At 37.7% G+C, this 18937-nt stretch overlaps 3 protein-coding genes across 4 annotated transcripts; 2 read left to right on the top strand and 1 right to left on the bottom strand.

Annotated features, from left to right (window-relative positions):
* Nucleotides 1–642: 642 nt before the first annotated feature.
* abraxas1 (abraxas 1, BRCA1 A complex subunit) lies at nucleotides 643–5440 on the top strand. Its single transcript, XM_066645886.1, has 9 exons — nucleotides 643–986; nucleotides 1623–1713; nucleotides 1835–1871; nucleotides 1954–2020; nucleotides 2118–2314; nucleotides 2405–2524; nucleotides 2611–2695; nucleotides 2800–2914; nucleotides 4832–5440. Exons 1-9 carry the CDS (start codon nucleotides 903–905, stop codon nucleotides 5197–5199), a joined length of 1164 nt encoding a protein of 387 aa, XP_066501983.1. The 5' UTR covers nucleotides 643–902; the 3' UTR covers nucleotides 5200–5440.
* A 12-nt stretch (nucleotides 5441–5452) lies between these two features.
* Nucleotides 5453–7247, bottom strand: mrps18c (mitochondrial ribosomal protein S18C). Its single transcript, XM_066645887.1, has 6 exons — nucleotides 7096–7247; nucleotides 6288–6343; nucleotides 6115–6198; nucleotides 5967–6024; nucleotides 5826–5885; nucleotides 5453–5663 (listed from the first exon to the last, which is right to left on the bottom strand). Exons 1-6 carry the CDS (start codon nucleotides 7166–7168, stop codon nucleotides 5587–5589), a joined length of 408 nt encoding a protein of 135 aa, XP_066501984.1. The 5' UTR covers nucleotides 7169–7247; the 3' UTR covers nucleotides 5453–5586.
* A 336-nt stretch (nucleotides 7248–7583) lies between these two features.
* On the top strand, nucleotides 7584–18336 carry helq (helicase, POLQ like). 2 transcript variants are annotated; one of them, XR_010795496.1, is made up of 18 exons: nucleotides 7584–8043; nucleotides 8264–8864; nucleotides 9118–9296; nucleotides 9585–9785; nucleotides 9902–9974; nucleotides 10059–10156; nucleotides 10264–10362; nucleotides 10456–10601; nucleotides 11157–11396; nucleotides 11947–12088; nucleotides 12628–12732; nucleotides 12840–13050; nucleotides 13179–13336; nucleotides 13415–13513; nucleotides 14031–14204; nucleotides 14694–14807; nucleotides 16498–16632; nucleotides 17912–18046. XR_010795496.1 is itself a non-coding variant. In XM_066645928.1 (18 exons), the coding sequence occupies exons 1-18, from the start codon at nucleotides 7843–7845 to the stop codon at nucleotides 18260–18262; spliced, it is 3060 nt and encodes a 1019-aa protein (XP_066502025.1). In that variant the 5' UTR covers nucleotides 7584–7842; the 3' UTR covers nucleotides 18263–18336. The 2 variants fall into 2 exon arrangements, 1 of the variants encoding a protein (XP_066502025.1); XM_066645928.1 differs by lacking the exon at nucleotides 16498–16632 and adding an exon at nucleotides 18179–18336.
* Nucleotides 18337–18937: the final 601 nt, after the last annotated feature.

Below are 18937 nucleotides of genomic sequence, written 5' to 3' on the forward strand. Positions count from 1 at the left end.
TAACTACTGTCTATGACTTCAGTCATTATTATTTAACTGAATTAAAAAAGGTTTAATTATTCTGTCCAGCTCTGACATTTGACAATGATTATTAATTTAAAGGACAATTATTTTTATGTAATATAAAAACATTTTTAAAATCCAAAACAAGACCAAATATTTTAAAACACCTTTAATGAAATGAATCATGTTTGTTTGTTTGTTTGTTTTACCTTGTGACATGTGGTGTTTTTATGTTAGAAGATTTATCATGAGGGTGAATTTTTTTGTAGCTGCTTCATCATGTTCAGGGTTGCGGTGGGTCAGGAGTCAATATGGAAACAGTGTGTACAAGGCAAGTACACCATAGAGCATCAGAAACTCACATACTTACAGTTTTACAGATTTACACAGCCAATCTACATACCAATTTGTGTTTTAGTCTGTCAACCCATGCAGAAATAATTATTACACACCAGACTCCTTATAGGCAGTGACCCAAGGTGGGAAATGAACCCACAACCTCATTCCCCTTCAGCTGTGTAGCAGCAACATTACCAGAATCAGAGGGTCGAGAGTTTTTAGCACATAAACACACAAAACTGCTAAACGTGGACCCCTTGGGAAAATAATATACGCGGATGTTGGTTTTACGAAGCTTTAGGTGCACTGCAGCTTGGTGTAATGATTTTATTCCACGACACCAGGCGGCGACGTGATGAACTATTTCTGAACTGACAAACAGAGAGCAAATAATGGTGGAAAGAGAAAAGTTTGTAGTGTTAGCGTTAGCTTCACCTGGGAGTAGCGGCTGTAAACGCTGCACTTTATATACCTGTAGTTCACTGTTTAAGGTGAAGGACATTTAAGCTTGAGACAGAACAATGGGAATGACCATGTTACTCTGAGTTAACGACAGCAGTATGGAGGAATACAGCACTGTCCGTATTTCGGGATTCGTGCTCGGGTCGTTGATGTTTCAGCATTTGAACAGTGACTCTGATGTGGTAAGTAAACTGTGTACTCGGTGTAAACACGAAAGTAATGCCCACACATCTTCTGACCGTTGCAGGTATGCTGTTACACAGCCGGTAGTTTGTATTTAACACAAATAATATATATAGGGATACGTCTATTTATCTGGTTCATTAAAATATTACGCCTTTAAGTTTTTATATTGGTGTGTTGTTCTCGTCAGAACTCGGTGCTGAAAGGAGAGTAATTATTACATTTTGTTTTCCTCCAGTTTAACCCCTAAAACTAATCAAACCTCAGTTAGTCACATTTCAAAATTATATATTTAGAAATGAAGTCAGAGAATGTCCTGTGTATTTCCAAAATACTAACTTTATAGGAGAAGGAACAAACCATCTTAACTTACAATGGAAGTCAGTGAAAACTTTATTTCAACTCATTTTGAAGCATTTCTCTGGGTCCATTTATTATGACATTTTCACACAAGGTGAAGGACGGCTGCTGTGGTGCTGTAAACTACAAATAGTTTTTAAAATGATGTAGTAAAATAAAAATAGAAGAACATTTTCTTTGGGCAGTGTCGATATGTACTACATTAAAGTCTTGAAAGGTTGAATTTTATTTATGGGTCATTTAATATTTAGGTGTGTGTTGTGTCATTGAAACAGGAGGGTCTCTTCATTGGAGAAAATTTAGGGGAAGAGAACAGCAAAATTACAGACTCACAGACGGATCATATTCAGTTTGTTCACACCATAAGTAAGTTACCTTGCCACTGTAACACGTTATACATAAATCCATAATGTTACTTTCACATGTGTAAGCACCTTTTATGTTTAGCTCTTCTGCACTTAAGAAGTATGCTGTTTTTCCACTTCAGATATTCAAAAGCATGTCACCTGTAGGAGGATTCATAGGTATGTGAAACCTGTCTAACTTTTTTTTTTCTTTAGTTATTGTTATGTAATTACTGATACTCACTTCTTTCCTCCCTTGTAGTTTCTACAATAATGCTTGTGAAGTAGATAAGGAGAAAATTAGGCAAATTCTGTCAAATTTTAAAGAGGTAATATGACTTGTTTTTCTATGGAGAACTCTGTGTGTTTATAAATGTATGTATAATGTCTGTCATCTTTAATGACTAAGATGGATTTTGAACACAGGAGAATGTGATCGGCTGGTACCGTCAAAGGAGAAACACCAGTCAGCAGATGACTTTAAAAGAACAGTTGGTTCATCAAAATTTGAGGAAGGTCTTTCCACAGCAGGAACTTATTTTCTTGTTGCTGACGCCCTCAAATGCTACATTATCAGGCTCCACACATCGTCTTGAATACACAGCCTTCCTACGGAATGGCAGGTGGGAACACATCACTGCTCACTCTAGTACAATCCTGGAGAGTATGCACAGTTGTAATCTTTTTGAACTACTTGTTATTTTTTGTTACAGCCAATATAGTAGCATCCCTGTTTCAATTAGCAACTTGGGTATGCTGGACCAACAAGATTACTGGAGAGTCTCGGCTACTTGCCCTACTTTGAGCCACTGTAATGCTGTAAAAAAACACAGGTACTTGAACTCTTTAAAACACATGGCTGTAGTTTACATGACACTTGTTTTAAACCGTATTTGTTTTAAATTTCTTATTTGCTTAGAGCCAAATTCTTCACGTCAGATGATGATATCGGGGAGGTTGAAAAAGTCAATGACATGAATGATTCCTTGTTAGATGAAATGAAGGTAGAATTAGGTTTCTCTTCTAATTATCATTTAACAATAATTAATATATGTTAACATCCCATACAGACTTGGTCTTATTCCTAAACTTCTTTTTCCCGTTCCAGACTGTATGTTTGAAAGTAGAGAAGAGTGAGCGCTTACTGGAGAAGCTTCAAGGAGATATCCGTGAACTCAAAGACACTATTAGCAAGCAAAAGAAAAAGCAACAAGAGAGAGAAAGTAAGATATTACTTGTATTTTTTTTTTTTATTGTATTACACAATTTAAAAAGGGCGGCACGGTGGTGCAGCAGGTAGTGTCGCAGTCACACAGCTCCAGGGACCTGGAGGTTGTGTGTTCGATTCCCGCTCCGGGTGACTGTCTGTGAGGAGTTGGTGTGTTCTCCCCGTGTCCACTTGGGTTTCCTCTGGGTGCTCCGGTTTCCTCCCACAGTCCAAAAACACAAGTTGGTAGGTAGATTGGCGACGTGTGTGTGTGTGTGTGTTGCCCTGTGAAGGACTGGCGCCCCCTCCAGGGTGTATTCCCGCCTTATGCCCAATGATTCCATGTAGGCTCTGGACCCATCGCGATCCTGAACTGGATAAGGGGTTACAGATAATGCATAAATGAACAATTATATATATATATATATATATATATATATATATATATATATATTTAAATTGATTCAGTATTGTAAATTCAGATTTGCATAATTTCCTCTAAGTTAAGTTGATTGGCCAAGATGAGATGTTTTATGTCCAAACTTTGCAAGCACTGGAGCAAAATTTACAAAAATTAGGTTACCTGAAGTCATCTAAAATAGGGTAGCATTCATTGTGATGTCAAGGTAAAGGAAGTGCCTTATTAAGGCACAAAACCAGTGTACTTTAGCATAAATTGCACAGGCCTCTAGGACTGTCCTGAAGTGACAGAACATCAGTGTTTCAAAAGATATTCCCTCAGCCAATTTTTAATATTGGATCAGAATCTACTATTTGGGGGTGGGTTGGTGGGTCAATTAGGTAAATGGATTTGCATTAGGGATTTTTAGGATACTTTTTAATCTTATCCTTTAACTTTATTAGGTGTAGTTCATTTATACTTTTATCAAAGATGGTTCCGCATGAATGGTTTCTAGAGGGACGCTAATTAGGGCAGCACCAGGTTTGTTTTGTAGAGCGAGGGAGAGAGCAGCATAAAGCAGCTCTGAGCAAGGGAGAGTGTGTTTGAGCAAGTGTTTGTTATCATATCATCATGATTCAGTAATAAATTCAGACGCTCAATGACTATCTATTTTCATACAAGAAGGGTTCCTGCACTGTGGTGTTTGATAGTATCTTACTGTCGTTCAACTGGCTGTGTGTGTGTTTACATCGATGTGTGTGTGTGGGTACTGAGCGTCGCTCATGTTTTAAATTAGTTTTCACCACAGAGAAATTTAATCCCAGAAACTGTGAAAAGCGCCAAGTTATCAGTTTTAATATCTGCTAAAATTCCAATATCGGACAGATAACAATAACTAAAAAAAAATCTACATATCCCAAAATAATATATCGTGCATCACTAATTTATGTACGTAAACCAGTGATCCTTGTGCCTTGTGAATAGGAGCCCTGTCCTCCTGAAATATGCCACACAAATTACATAAGAAAACTTTAATTATAAGAAAAGGGTGATTGGCAAAATATAATTTTGTATTATATTACTCTCTAGAAGAACAAGTAGATCCAATACAAAATGTCTTTCATATAAGGGGCTTTAACAATCCACACATGCATCCTGCCAAGTGGAGAATATTGTGAAGACGACCTCTCTATTTATAATACTATATATTTTTTCCTTCTTTTATATTGCAAAATATTGCCTAGGATTTTGCACTGCTGAACCTCTAAATGTGCATTTGTTAATCTTATGTATCTTCGTTTATTTAGACTTTGTTAGAATATGCTTCATGTCTGTAGCCTTGCATTTTTTGTAAATTACACTAGCTTTGTAGCTCCACTGTAAATCTAAATAAGCAAACTTTAGACACCAAATGGGATTTGTCTAATGGAAAGGAAGTGTAAAGTGTACATTATGGTTTATATATATTTTTTTAAGAAATACTTTATATTTGTAATTAATTATTGCATGACTGCTTTTCTTTTCTTTTAGCCAGTGAACATTCCACTATAAATGAGCCCAAGGAGAACGTCCTGCTCTGTGCAGCTCTAAAAGCCCTATTCCCAAACACTCCAGCATTACAGACACAAACTCTGACTGTTCCAGGCTTTCCAGTACTAGAACTCTGCTGCAACACTGATCATGGCATTAATGTTTGTAATAGACTGCCACTGGTGCTGGATTATGAAAATGGCCTACGGAAGAGGAAAGCAAGCAGAGTAAAGGAGAAAAGCTGTGTCACAAGCATGCCACCTAGAAATAAGAGGAAGAACGTGATCAATGCAAAGGAATCAGAAAGTGGGTCAGACACTGAGATAGACATGTCCAGCCCAAATGACAGTAATTCTCCAGTTTTCTAAAGGCTAATACATCTGTCTGGGACTCTGTTAAACAATTGTATGAATGGACTAGACCACATGCATTACTGTCACAAGAAAATACTCATATTAATGTGCTTCAGTTCACGCAACTGCATAAAGGAATGGTATGGGAATTATTTTTTGGTAATGTTTGAGTTTTACATTCAGCTAAAAAAATCTGTATATTTTCTTTAACTATTTTTTTAAATGTTTCTTTTTATTGTGAGTGAATGTAACCTGTTCCATTGCTAAACTGCTTAAATAAATTTTAGTTGTAAGATTTGGTGTGCTTTACAACAGTCAGTGATCACATTACACAGAGGGGAGCAGGGTTTTTTTTATTACATATTTCAAAAACACATCTTCACAATGAGGTTCAGGTTCCTGCTAATCCAAGTGCCTTATGGAGCAAATGTTAGGATCTTTCATAAGCTGTGGGTTCTTCAGTGTAACTGACATAAAACCTGTTGAAAGGAAAGATAGTAAAATTAATTTTATAGGAAAACCTATAATGGATAATGTTCTATAACAGGAGTCAACTGTTAATATGGTTTAAATACAAGGCTACCACTGTCATCTATAGATAGGATAAAAAAAATTAAAGATGCAAAAAATTGTCAAATTACCCATTGATTGGGCCCTCTTGATTGCTTTTGTTACTTCTCTTTGTTTCTGCCCACATAAGCCTGCAATGGTTGTATTTTGTTAGTTATTTAAGAAATAAAATTATATATTTATATTCTGCTATTTAATGAAGCCAACCTCACCTGTTATGTGCCTGCCATATATTCTGCCTGTATGTGGTGAAATGAACTGTGACAGCAACTGCAAATGGATTTAATCATGGGTTAGTACCCTTTTAAACGTTAATTCAATTCCGAACACTCAAGGACTAAGTGGCATTAAATTACTAACCTGGACATTTTTGTAATCTACTGGCACATTGCAAAGAATGCATCCTTTCTGAGGCTGTTTGAATGGATTATCCATTTTGATGGGCTGCAAGAAAACATTTAACAGTCACATCGACTGCAAATTGACATTTGGTGAGAGCAACATGGAGAAAGGATATTTTACTGGCATCGTACCATATCATTTATTTTGTCTTCTTGTTGGGTGGTGGTCACGCTCCTGAGACACCAGGCTGAGAAATGCGGCAATAACATTTGAAGGGAATATAATCAAATGTAGGTTATTGCATAAACCCAAATGTCTGTGGTAACGAAGCAATTTTTCTAACGAAATGGCATATACAACTAAAACACTGACACTTCTTTTGGTATAAACACTACTATGAGGTAGACATTTCACTTAGCAGTACACAATTTTTTTTAATTCTCTTTAAATTTGGGGATGAGGGGGTCACACTTAGGTTTTGCATATTTCTGTCAGATCATTCACAATGAGAATGTAAATCTGTACTTTGATGATCACATAATTGCTGTGCATGATCCAAGGAGTTTGCAAGAGGGTCACATCCAAGGGAAGTTTTCGGGATAAGCAATAACATTTCACCATGAACAATATGATATATGTCGGGAATTAGTGTTGTAATAGATTAAGGTTAAAGGTATAGGCAGTTTGTAAACTCCATATAACCGTAGTAATTTGCGGAAACGTATTTATTTATTTTTTAAGTAAGCACAAAGGAAACGTTCAGCAAGGCACCAAGCCAATAAAGTTTTACGGTAGTCTAATGTTCATTTAGAGAGCCAGATACAGATATAAACATATACTGTCTATACCTAGACAACCAGAAATAGCAGCAGTAATGTGTCATGTCCTATACCAAAGAATGTTAGCAGCGAACGTTCCACATATGTATAATTACACACCATAAAAAGAAATATACACTTCACGGGGATTTACCCATACACGGAAAATTATGGTGAATACCTGTAATGTTGGGGATGCTTCCATGTCTGGAAAAAGCTAACTGAAACAATCGCGTATGAGAAAGGTTAAACATGTTTCCAGAACTCCACTATGTCCCTCTTGTTCTTCTGTAAACAGCTCCGAGTCTCCGCTCTTTCAGCGCTCTCCTGCCACCTACTGGACTAACTGCTGTAATCTAACAACAGAAATAAACGTGTTAAATGTATCTTTAAAGATTTATGTTGAATTTAAAACGTGTATAAATTAAGATTTTATGACTTTATAAGGCTTAATATATTAAGAATGAATTTGCTCTGGCTGAGAGAATGAACCGTGAGTAAAACAAGGAGGTGGATTATAATGTTATGCTTCATTGCTGTACCGAAGTAGAGAGACTTTTATTTTGTCGCATCGCTGTCAGGGTGCGAATGCTTGCACGTCACTGGTTCGTTTTAAACTCACCCAATAATAAAAGTCCCTGATAATATCTCTGCTAGGGAGCTGCAGGATGGAGTTGGTGGGATGTTTTGTGCGGTGTTTCCGCTGTCACTCGAATAACTTCACCAACGTATTTGAGTTTTTTAAAGGTTAAAGCAAAGCTGTCATTAATGCCGTTGACTGTTTAAAAGACACAGTGTAGTCCATGTACATGCCGCGTCTCTGTTTTAAAGTTAGAATTAAACGTGCAACTTGCAGCCCGTGGTCGTTACTGCAACCGATGGATCTAGAGCAGCTAGTTAGACAAAAAAAACAAAAAACAAAACAAATATGAGTACTGAGGTAGACAACACCCCTGGACCCGTTGTTAAACGGGTTCCTTCTAAGAAAAGACCCAGAGACTCTTTGTGTAATCTCATTCAGGCCAACAAACGGACGAGTGTTTTAAATGGACAAGCCCTTACAAACACTGAATCCAGCAGCATACCGTTAACTCAAATAATGACACAGGAGAGCAGAGTCACAGAACAGGTACCTGCTGTTTTTATAATTACAAGGTTCTGGTAACAGTCTGATTTTATGCAGGATGTATCTAGAAACCAAGAGTTATAATTTACCATATTTATGTTTTCTTGTGTTTACAACCTTATTTTCTTGTGGCCTCCAGATAACAAATTTTGTCTTCAGACACCATGAATCACAAGAATATCTTAAAAACATGTTATTGTTTGTCTCTGTTTTTTTTCTCCAGTGCTACAGTGACAGTGAGGATCTATTTGATGGCTATGACAGTATAATTAATGATAGTGCCTTCCTTGCCAAACTAGAAGATATGGAACAGAAAGTAGAAAATGACAATGTTGGTTTTGACCCACGTCCTCTTAAAGACTTCACTAAACAGTCGTGCGGGGATGATCTCACTGACTCTATCTTGGCAGAGGATTTCCCTGATACATTACTAAGGGGATTGCCAAGCTCTCAGCTAGCATTTCAACAAGATGTGACAAACCCACAACGACAGCCAGGTCTTGGCATGAAGATCACCTCTACTCCAGATGTAAAACACCCCAAACTGACTGATATTCCTACGCATAATAATACAAAACCAGCCCGAAAAGCTCGAAGAAGTATGGCAGACCAGCTAAAGAAAGCAATGTTGGAAAATGCAGGCTCATCCAGCAGGGTCTCCAAGACAGCTCTACAGAAAGAAGCTGTGATGACTGAAGAACTCAGTGTCGCTATGCAGACAATTGAATCTGCTTCCATGGATGGAGACCTTGGACCTTTTTTTGGCCTTCCTTCCAAAGTCAAGGATTTAATCATGAGACTTAAGGGAGTCCAGGATTTGTATGGTGATTAATTCACACTCTATGTAATGTTCTGTATAAACAACATACCCTGTATATCAGAAATCCTCAGTCCAGCCCTAATGTGCCCTCAGTCTTTGTTAGCTGTTATTTCTCCCAATCTACTGGACCCAGTTAATGAAGGGTACATAATATTGATTCATATAGGGCAGCTAAGACAGCACACCAATTCTTATTTTCTAATGATCACTATGAATTGGGCTGATGATATTTTTTATGTTGTTTTTACATGTTTCAGAGTGGCAGAAGGCTTGTCTGGACTTAGATTCAGTGAAACAGAGAAAGAACCTCATTTACTCTTTACCAACCAGTGGTGGGAAGACTCTGGTGGCAGAGATTCTCATATTCAAAGAGATTCTTTGTAGGAAGAAGGATGCAGTGCTCATCTTACCATATGTAGCCTTGGTGCAAGAAAAGGTAAATGCATTAATCATGTCTTTAGTATCCAGTTTGTTTCATTTCTTCTTCTCACAGTCATTCACTGTGAGATCATTCAGTGATGTCTTGACTCTCAATAACGCAGACAATTTATGCTTAATCACCATTATTGACTGAAGATGAAAGTGTTGAAGGGTGGCCTTTGAATTGCTAACAGTATTGAACTGCAATAAATTGATTATAATGTAAATATATACCATATACATTTTTAAAATGAGTTAACACTTCTAAAACCTCATCCCATAATATTTCCATTTTTTTGTTTAGGTTCGAGGGCTGGCTAGTTTTGGTCTTGAGTTGGACTTCATGGTGGAAGAGTATGCAGGGAGTAAAGGAAAGTTTCCTCCAGTGAAAAGAAGACACAAGAATTCTCTTTACATCACAACAATCGAGAAAGGCCACAGCCTTGTTAACTCACTGATCGAGACACACCGATTGGAAAATATTGGACTAGTTGTGGTGGATGAGGTTGGTTCTGTTTAGCATTCTTCTGTGCTAGTGCTTTTGCAAAATATTTTTCCCCTTTCAATAACAACTGCTGTCGTTGTGAGAAGTTTCATACTTTTCTTTAAAACTAATTTTAGCTTCATATGCTTGGAGATGGCAGCAGAGGGGCAATTCTTGAAATGACTTTGGCAAAAGTGCTGTATATCAACAGTAAGTAATCGTCACTGAAATGCTCTGACCAACATCCCATTATAATTATTTTATTATTGCTCAAACGGTGTGTTTTTTCCCCAGAAAGTATGCAGATAATTGGAATGAGTGCCACCTTGGGCAACATTGGAGATCTTCAGAAATTCCTGAAAGCTGAGAACTATACCAGTGACTTCAGACCAGTGAGAATCACAGTTTATCTTTTGTTTTGTGGTAATCACATCAGAGGCCTTTCTAGAGATAACGTATTAGAGGATCTTTATCAGCATTCTGCCTTGCTGTTTCCCAGGTTGAGCTGAAGGAATATGTAAAGATGGGAGACAGCATATATGTGGTTGAGCCCAAAGAGGAGCAGTGCTTCAGGTTGTCACGCCATCTAGCTTTTAAGGTACTAGGAGTTGGTTTTAATGAGTTTATTGTGTTGGGGTATTTTGTTTGTTTGCTTTTCTTTATTCCTATCTTTTTTTCTTACTTTAAACAGTACTCAAGTGGAATGCAGAAGATGGACCCAGATCGCATTATTGCCCTCGTTACTGAAGTGATACCACAGCAGTCCTGTTTGATTTTTTGTGCAACCAAAAAGAACTGTGAGAATGTAGCTAGTATGATCTGCAAGTATTTGTTAAAGTAAGTACTCCGAATTATTCTCTTCATCAAGGTTGTGACGTGACCATAGGCATTGGCTGAAGGACTGTGTCTTTGGCATTCGCTAAAATAAGCTACTTCTCAATATCTGCATAAAACTAGATATTTTTTAAATGAAGATATGGTGAAAATATATTGTTTCTGATTACATGAGCAACAAGTGTAGACATATTTTGCTTTGTAATTTAAGGGAAACATAACTAACATCCAAATAACAACAAAGGAAAAATATAGTAGAACAAATTAGAAATCAAAGAGAGATTAGTTTTTGTGCTTTTATAAATAGCTTTGTAGCAATGGCTATCTGAAGGGATGGGTTTGCACAGAACTGACAGGCATTTATTTCATTAGACATCTGATGTGATCTGATCATACATGCTGTGAAATGTAATGTAAAGTAATCTGATCACTTCTCTTATTGCACCAGTTCATTGTAGACACTTGGATTGTGACAATGTAAAAATATATAAATCAAGATCAAAATGTAACGTTTATTAAGTCTCCAGTTGTTGACTGTAGTGTTGATTGTTATCACAGAGATTTTCTGAAGCACAGAGAGGAACAGAAGGCCACTCTGCTTTCTGAGTTGAGGAATGTTGGGAATGGATCCCTGTGTCCAGTGCTTCAGAAAATTATCCCTTATGGTCTGGCATACCACCACAGTGGCCTGACGAGTGATGAGAGGAGGCTGGTGGAGGAGGCCTATTCCTCTGGGGTACTCTGCCTTCTCACATGCACTTCTACTCTGGCTGCAGGTATCAACTTACCTGCCCGCAGGTCAGTCCTGCTTAGAGTTCATCAACTCCTCAACCCCAGTGAAATAAACATGTGTCCTTGGCCAGTATTTCATTGCTGCCGTTCAAAAAATATAGACTATATTTTTAAAGTCTTTTAAATAGTTATAATAGCATTATTGCACTTGGCAATAATTGCACAATTACGCATGTAGCCAGTGTCCTCTGATTTGTTAAAGCCTTAGTGTGTGTGTGTGTGTGTGTGTGTGTGTGTATGTGAGAGAGTGTATACAGCCATGACATAGTGACAAGTTCCTATAAACTAAAAAATGTTTTGTCACATATTGATGATGAGTTTACTATCGAGCTGCCAACGAACAGAAAAAATCAAATCAGATTATTGGGTCACTCATTTTCAAAATCTGATTTTCTGAAGTTATTACAGGGACCGATATCATTTGAACACAATTCTTTAAATATATCATTGCTGCTTTATAACATTGTGTTGTTAAAGTAACTGTACTTAGTATTAAATCTTTTATTAAATGCTGTGTTTGATCATTCTAGTCTCTTATGTTTTTGTATATAATCAGGGTGATTCTCCGCTCCCCTTATGTGGCTACAGAATTCTTAAAGCGAAGTCAGTACAAACAGATGGTGGGAAGAGCAGGACGTGCCGGTATTGATTCAGTGGGCGAGAGTATTCTCATTATACAGGACAAAGACAAAGATATGGTGAATATCAGCGCATATGTTCATCAGATTGGATGAATAATGCTATAAGTATCATATCAGCACTGACAGGAAATTACTTATCTGCATCAAAGTGATAATAATAATAATGCATTTTATTTGTAATGCACTTTACATTGTGATGTTTATTTTTGACCAAGCTAAATATCTGTTGTTATACTCTGGAAGGCAAGATTATGTAGTTAGCGCCTGGAAAAATTGCCAAAATATCTGCATTTTATTCATTTTCATGCATTTGTACTTTTGTAATTCTCTATCTATGTAATTCTAAGCCAAGTGGATTTAATAATTGTGTCTCTCATACTGAATATTTTTTGAAACGTTGTCACAGTCATTATTAGTATTGGCAGGAATGTTCATGACAAATATTGGCATCAACCTACAGTTCTTATAAAAGTTAGGTTTTCCATCAGATTTTATTAATATTTTATGGCTATAATAAAATAAAGGACTTGTCCATGGTCAGATTTTTAATGAGCTTATTTTGTACATTGGCTTAATCTTAATATGTTTGTTACTAGGTCAAAAAACTAGTTTCTGCACCAATGGAGAAGTGTTATAGCAACCTTTTGCATGATGGGAACAAGGGTCTTCTGAGCCTCATTCTCTCCCTCATTGGCCTCAATGTAAGTCAATCTTGCCATAGCATTAAATTAGTTACTGTTTAATTTTCTTATGTTTAGGAGTTTGTTTTATAACCTACCAACTAACATGCTTATAATTTTTCTTTCAGATAACCCAAACAGTGGAGCAGGTACTGGATTTCATGTCTGGGACTTTACTCAGTGTCCAGGAGACCCAGTCCTGTCTGCAGAAAAGTCTCAAAGAGCTCACGGAGGAATCCATAGGCATACTGAAAGAAAAGGGTCTCGTTGAAAATTCTTCAAGGCCATCTACTGAACCCTGTCTCCAAGTCACCAGGCTTGGAAGGGCAACATATAAAGGTGAGACATCATGTTGTGTGAATAGATTTTATATTTCGAGAATACGTGTTGACACGTAATTATTTTTCACTTATTCAAATTGGAAATAAATTCTCGGTTACACTCTTTATTCTTTATTCCTTCCTTAGGCTCAGTAGACCTAAGTTATTGTGATGTCCTCTACAGAGACCTGTGTAAAGGTCTAGAGGGTCTGCTACTCAACAGTTTCCTGCACTTGGTTTACCTGGTGACTCCTTATGACATGGTTTCCCAGTGCAAACCAGACTGGATGTTGTATTTCACACAGGTGAGGGATCTGCAATCGCTAACTTTACAGGACTTCTTTGTATCTTGTCAACTAGATTTTACTCTGTTTTTCTTTCAGTTTGCAAAGTTGTCACCCTCTGAACAAAAAATGGCAGCCACTATAGGGGTACCTGAGAGCTTTTTGGCGAGAAAAGCAGCTGGACAAAGCGTGAGGAAGGTTAGTCTGCATTCTTTTCATGCCTTTAGATTAAAGTTTGAAGTGGTTCTCATGTCTTTGCATGGGATTAAATAGAATTACTTAAAGATCAAGACAATTATAAAAATCCTTCTGCCATTTGTAAGTCCCATGAACTATATGGTTTCTCAGACCCCAATCCTCTTAAAGGATAAAGGAAGTGGCTTTGTTGAATACACATTTACACATACATTGTTCCATAAGTAGCTGAAAGTGATCTTAAATCAATTTTGTGTGGACAATCCTTATTAGATTAAAATGTGTGGTTACTGTATGTTCTATGGTCACATAAAATCATTCTAATATCCAAGCAGTTAATGTGGCACTCACACTAATTGCTTGACATTAGGATTGTTTTTATTGGACATAAGTAGTTTCACATTCTGTCTATTTCTGTTTTCTCCTTTGTGTGATGTCCATGTGTTAAGCAGGAATTGCCCTCAGGGATAAATAAAATGAATCTGATTTTATCTGATTTGTGATTTTGTATGGGTCCCAGAATGTGGATGTTCTGGTGGTGAACAGGCTGTACTTGGCACTGGTGCTTTATTCATTACTGAGGGAGTCCAACCTGTGGAGCATCTCCGATAGGTTCCAGATGACTAGAGGCTTTGTTCAGACACTCCTCAGTTCTGCTTCAGCCTTCTGCTCCTGTGTGCTGCACTTCACAGAGGTTTGATCTGAGAGCATACAACACACAGCCATGTTGTTAGGTTGATTGACAGTACTATTGCTTCACTGTGTTTGTATTGGGTCATCCCTTTTCATTCATTAAAGCCTACTTCATCAAAGAAATACAGGAATATTGTTCAATACTGCCACATTTCAGCCTCAAATATCAGTTGTAGTTTCTTCTGCTCAGAAACCCAAAGATGTTCAGTGAAGTTGAGGTGTTGGTGTTCTGGTGGCCAGTCCATAGGTTTTTTTTTTTTCAATGATGGTTTATTGAGGCTACACATACTTTCAGGCTTATAATGTTGAGTTGACTTTACAATGGAAGGAGGAACAGAAAGACCTCTGGATTTCTTCAGAAGCAGAGTGGTACTTGAGATCCTCTAGTTTCTTAAAGCTTTGAATGGCTGATTTGACAGGCACAGTAAAATGCAGGTAGTGACTCAGTATCTCAGTTTGCACATATTTTACTCTTGACATTTCCTTGCAGGAGTTGGAAGAATTCTGGGCCTATAAAGCCCTTCTGACCGAACTGACCCGCAGACTGACCTACTGTGTGCAGATGGAGCTCATTCCACTGATGGAGGTTGCTGGAGTGATGGAGGTATTTAATTTGATGACCTCCCCTCAGCATTATAATAGCATCTGTTTATTTAAAAATACCACAATAATCTTTTTATAAATGAACAGAAATACATCATCATGACAATCATCATCATAATCATCTTAGCCGCTTAATCAGTTTCAGGGTCATAGTCACAACAGCAAAGTCATGCGCAAAGAAGCCTTGGCATCTCTGACCCCTGCAGTTTCATCTAGCCCTTTCTGAGAGTTCCACAGTTGTTCCCAGACCTGGATTTTCCATGGGGCCTCCTTCCCTTTGGCCAGGTTACAGAGTTCTACACACGTTAAAATAGAATCCATGTACGTGATGGAGAAAATCCATGTCGCGTGCTTGTATCTGCAGTCTTCATTTACTTCATTTACTAGACAATGTTCATGAACATAGCTGAGTGTGGGGATGTTAATCCACTGGTAAATTGACAGCTTTGCTTTATGGCTGTCCTCCCTCTTCACCATTAAAGTCCACCACCACAATCTATGGTTGATCTCACAATCTACCTTTCCATCACTCATGATCCAATGATCAAGCCATAAATAAAAAAAATGGAATCTTGTCAGTAAATACTAATACTTGTTTAAAAGACACAAAAAAAGTAATTGAATCATAAGCATAATAATAATAATAATAATAATACATTACAAGTTACAGTTATAATAGGCAATAAAGCGACAGACGGAGATCATAACAAACAAAACAAAGAAACTCTGACCTAAAAGAAGACACAGTTTGACTGCTGGATTTGTGAGGGAAGGGAGTTCCAGAGAAGGGTAGCGACTGACTCTGGAGAAAGCCCGGAAATGGATAGTCTGCCAGTGGTGTAAGTGTAAGATCTAAGGATGCGGGAGGGTCTGTAGAGTTGAGGAATGTCTGAGAGGTAGGAAGGAGCAAGTTTATTTAAGCCTTTGTATGTGAACAACAGGATATTAAAATGAATACAGTTTTTAAGAGGGAGCCAGTTAAGATTATAAAGGACAGGTGTAATGAGTTGATGCAAGCAGGTGTGGGTAAGAAGGCGGGTCGCTGTGTTTTGAGCCATCTGGACATATGCAGGGAACAGAAATTAATACCAGAGAGGAGAGAGTTACAGTAATCAAGATGGTTTGTGACTAATGCATGAATGAGTTTTTCAGCAGCAGACTGAGAGAAGGATAATCTGATTTTTGGTCAGTTTGATCAAGTCATGTTGATTTTATTGTAATTCTAACCATATGCATTGTACAGTACATAGTGAAATGAAGCAACATTCTGGACCATTTTCTCAGGGTGACAGTGCAGCTCGACCAGACTTGGTTCACATTAGGGGTGATTTAAAGTGAGATAAAGTGCAGAATAGGACCGAAATGTTAACATTTTACACTGTTGTAAACATGACCCATTAATGAACAACAGATGAGATAGCCATGACTATCTATGTAACAGTTAGTATTAAGAATAAATAAGCAACGTTCAGTGTACAACAGGAGTGGTGCATGTGTGTGTTCAAATGTGTGCAATCCACTGGTTGTTGAGGAGCCTTGATGGTTTCTGAAATGTAGCTGTTGCTAAGTCTAGATGTGAGGCACTAAATGCTTATGTACCTTTTCCTGGATGGTAGAAGTTTCAAGAGTGGGTGTGTGGGATCATCCACAGCTGGTTGCTTTGTAAATGTCAATGATGATCTGCTCTGCAGGAACTTGCGATTTGAGGTGGTGCAGTTCCAAATCCAATCAGTGATGCAGCTGCTCAGGAGGCTCTACACAGCCTTCACCAGAAGTAGAGATGTTGCTGGGTTTTTCTGATTATGGAGCTGGTGTTGAGGGCCTAGGTGAGATCCTGTTCCAGGTGAACAGCAAGGTATTTGGTGCACTGGACCATCTCAACTTTGAAGCCGCCTTGATCTTCAATGGAAAGTGATCTCGCCCTGTTCTTCTAAAGTCAACAAGTTCTTTTAAGTTTTGTCCACATTCAAAAACAGTTTGTTGACTTTACGCCTCCTCTCTGTATGCTGACTTGTCGTTTTGCTGTTGAAACCCACAGCAGTCATGTCATCTGCAAATTTGATGATGTGATTCAAGCTGAACCCTCTGTGCGGTAGTGAGTCAGCAGAATGAACAACCCCAGTTCTCAGTGTGGTAATGCTGGAGATGTAATGTAATTGTCATTGAACGAAATGTTACTCATCTGTGGCAGTGAAAACACTCACACTAGTGCACTTGGACTGTCAACAATTGTAAGTTCGATACCTTTCTCAAGGGCACCTCAGCCGTGGACTGGTGGAGGACAGTGCTGTTCCTTCACCACCCTCAATTTTCCTGCCAGTGGGAATTGAACCAGTTTTTCCTGATCCGGACCGACCGGGAGGTTGAGGATCTAGTTCAAGTCCCGTCGCTTAAGTTTCCCGATCATGTTGACATTTAGCTTAGTAATTTATTTAACAGTGCAATAAGGCCACATGTCAAAATGAGCTTCATACCACGAGTACAGGTCTAATGATAAGTCATACATATTGGTTTTGCTTAAGTAGAAACGAAACCATTTCTTCTGTTTTTTTCTGAGCCAATATCAAAAATTTGTGTATGATGCAAGCTTCTATTTTCACATGAATGCTGACAAAAGACTGAAGCAGTCATATAGGGACATTTATCTGCACAAATGAATGATTAAGACAAAAAATAAATCATTAATTTAGAGTAATAAAATGAATTGAATGCACAGACTCAATATTTATCACAACATTGATGGGGACCAGACACGTTAAAATTCTTTAAAATTTCCCCAAGAGAAAGATATTACACAAAAATTTATGAACACTCTTCATGATGCCTGCAATGTTCTATTATCATTTTAAAAATTCTATATTTAGCTTCCAAATAATTTTCCTAAATATTTTTTTATAATTAAGAGTCAAATATGCTCAAAATGCATAAGACAAAACAGGCAACTTGTGTATCTTTGTGGATCTGAGTCAGTATGTTTCTTTATATGTAACTTCATTGTGGTTTAAAAATATGAGAAATTATTGTTCACGTATTAACAGTAGTCTAAACATATCATACCCGTATACCCACTTGGATGACTAAATCTTTGCTTTCCTTTTTTTCCAGCTCCGGGCCAAGCAGCTCTACAACGCTGGGTTCAGGACACTGGCTCATCTCGCCAACGCTGACCCAAATGTACTGATCAAAAAAGTGGACAACCTCTTTAAAAAGCAGGCCCATCAGATTGTGGCTTCTGCAAAAGTTAGTATACTTATTGGTCTTCTGTAAACAAAATGTTATACTGGAACTAGAGGAAGTTTTAAGACTGTCCAGTTTCATTGTGAATCAGCATTTATGCAAGCTTTTTGAAATTCAGTCTCTTAACTGTTCCAGATGCTGTTACAAGAGAAAGCAGAAGCCCTGCAGGAGGAGTTTGAAGATTTGCTGATGTTACCTGTTGATCTCCCATCAGTGTAAATGTGTCTACCTTTTATTTTTATATAGTAATTTATTGTACATGTATATATATATAATAGTGTGTGTGTGTGTGTGTAGGCTTGAACTTAAATAAAAAAAAAACTTTTATTTTAACCACAGTGTGACATTCTTTACCATCCAGGCATCTGATGAGTAGTTAGAAATTTAAAGAGTAATAAAGATCATTTGATTTGAGATTGGTTTAATGGCAATGGCAAATGAGGTAATACTCCAGGAAAACTAGGAAAAGGTCCAGGAAAACTAAATTTGAGCAGTCAAACCACCAAGTACATATTTTAGCTGCTTTAATAGTGCTGATTCCATACTAGCAATGACAGTGTCAGTTCTTCCTATTATATTGACCTTCCTTACAGGTCAGTGGAGCATGAATTCAAAGCTGTACTTTTAAGATATCAATACTACATAGTGTCCCTTTAAATCTGCAGTATGTAACAAGGGGATTCTAGGGATATGTGACTGCAAACAACATGCAGCGAAGTTATTACTTATATCGCCTGTGGAAGAATGTGCTGATTTAGAGCATTGAAAACATTATGTGGCCAATCAGCGCACAGGACAATACCACTGCTCCAATCAGCTGAGCTGTAAAGAACCCGAGCCCCGCCTCTTGGTGCCCACCCTGTCTTGTTTGTTTGGTCGTTAGCCGAGACCGGT

This window comes from Hoplias malabaricus, chromosome 15 (assembly GCF_029633855.1).
Source record: "Hoplias malabaricus isolate fHopMal1 chromosome 15, fHopMal1.hap1, whole genome shotgun sequence".
In the NCBI taxonomy this organism is placed as follows: domain Eukaryota; kingdom Metazoa; phylum Chordata; class Actinopteri; order Characiformes; family Erythrinidae; genus Hoplias; species Hoplias malabaricus.

Coding starts and splice junctions, on each gene's coding strand:
- mrps18c (XM_066645887.1), bottom strand. CDS start 7,168: ATGTTTAACCTTTCTCATACGCGATTGTTTCAGTTAGCTTTTTCCAGA. Junction 6,344..7,095: donor AAGCATCCCCAACATTACAG/GTATTCACCATA, acceptor CGCATTTCTCAG/CCTGGTGTCTCAGGAGCGTG. Junction 6,025..6,114: donor TAGATTACAAAAATGTCCAG/GTTAGTAATTTA, acceptor ATCCATTTGCAG/TTGCTGTCACAGTTCATTTC.
- helq (XM_066645928.1), top strand. CDS start 7,843: ATGAGTACTGAGGTAGACAACACCCCTGGACCCGTTGTTAAACGGGTT. Junction 8,044..8,263: donor AGAGCAGAGTCACAGAACAG/GTACCTGCTGTT, acceptor TTTTTTCTCCAG/TGCTACAGTGACAGTGAGGA. Junction 12,733..12,839: donor TCTCCCTCATTGGCCTCAAT/GTAAGTCAATCT, acceptor TTTTTCTTTCAG/ATAACCCAAACAGTGGAGCA.
- abraxas1 (XM_066645886.1), top strand. CDS start 903: ATGGAGGAATACAGCACTGTCCGTATTTCGGGATTCGTGCTCGGGTCG. Junction 2,021..2,117: donor TTCTGTCAAATTTTAAAGAG/GTAATATGACTT, acceptor TTTTGAACACAG/GAGAATGTGATCGGCTGGTA. Junction 2,315..2,404: donor GCCTTCCTACGGAATGGCAG/GTGGGAACACAT, acceptor TTTTTGTTACAG/CCAATATAGTAGCATCCCTG.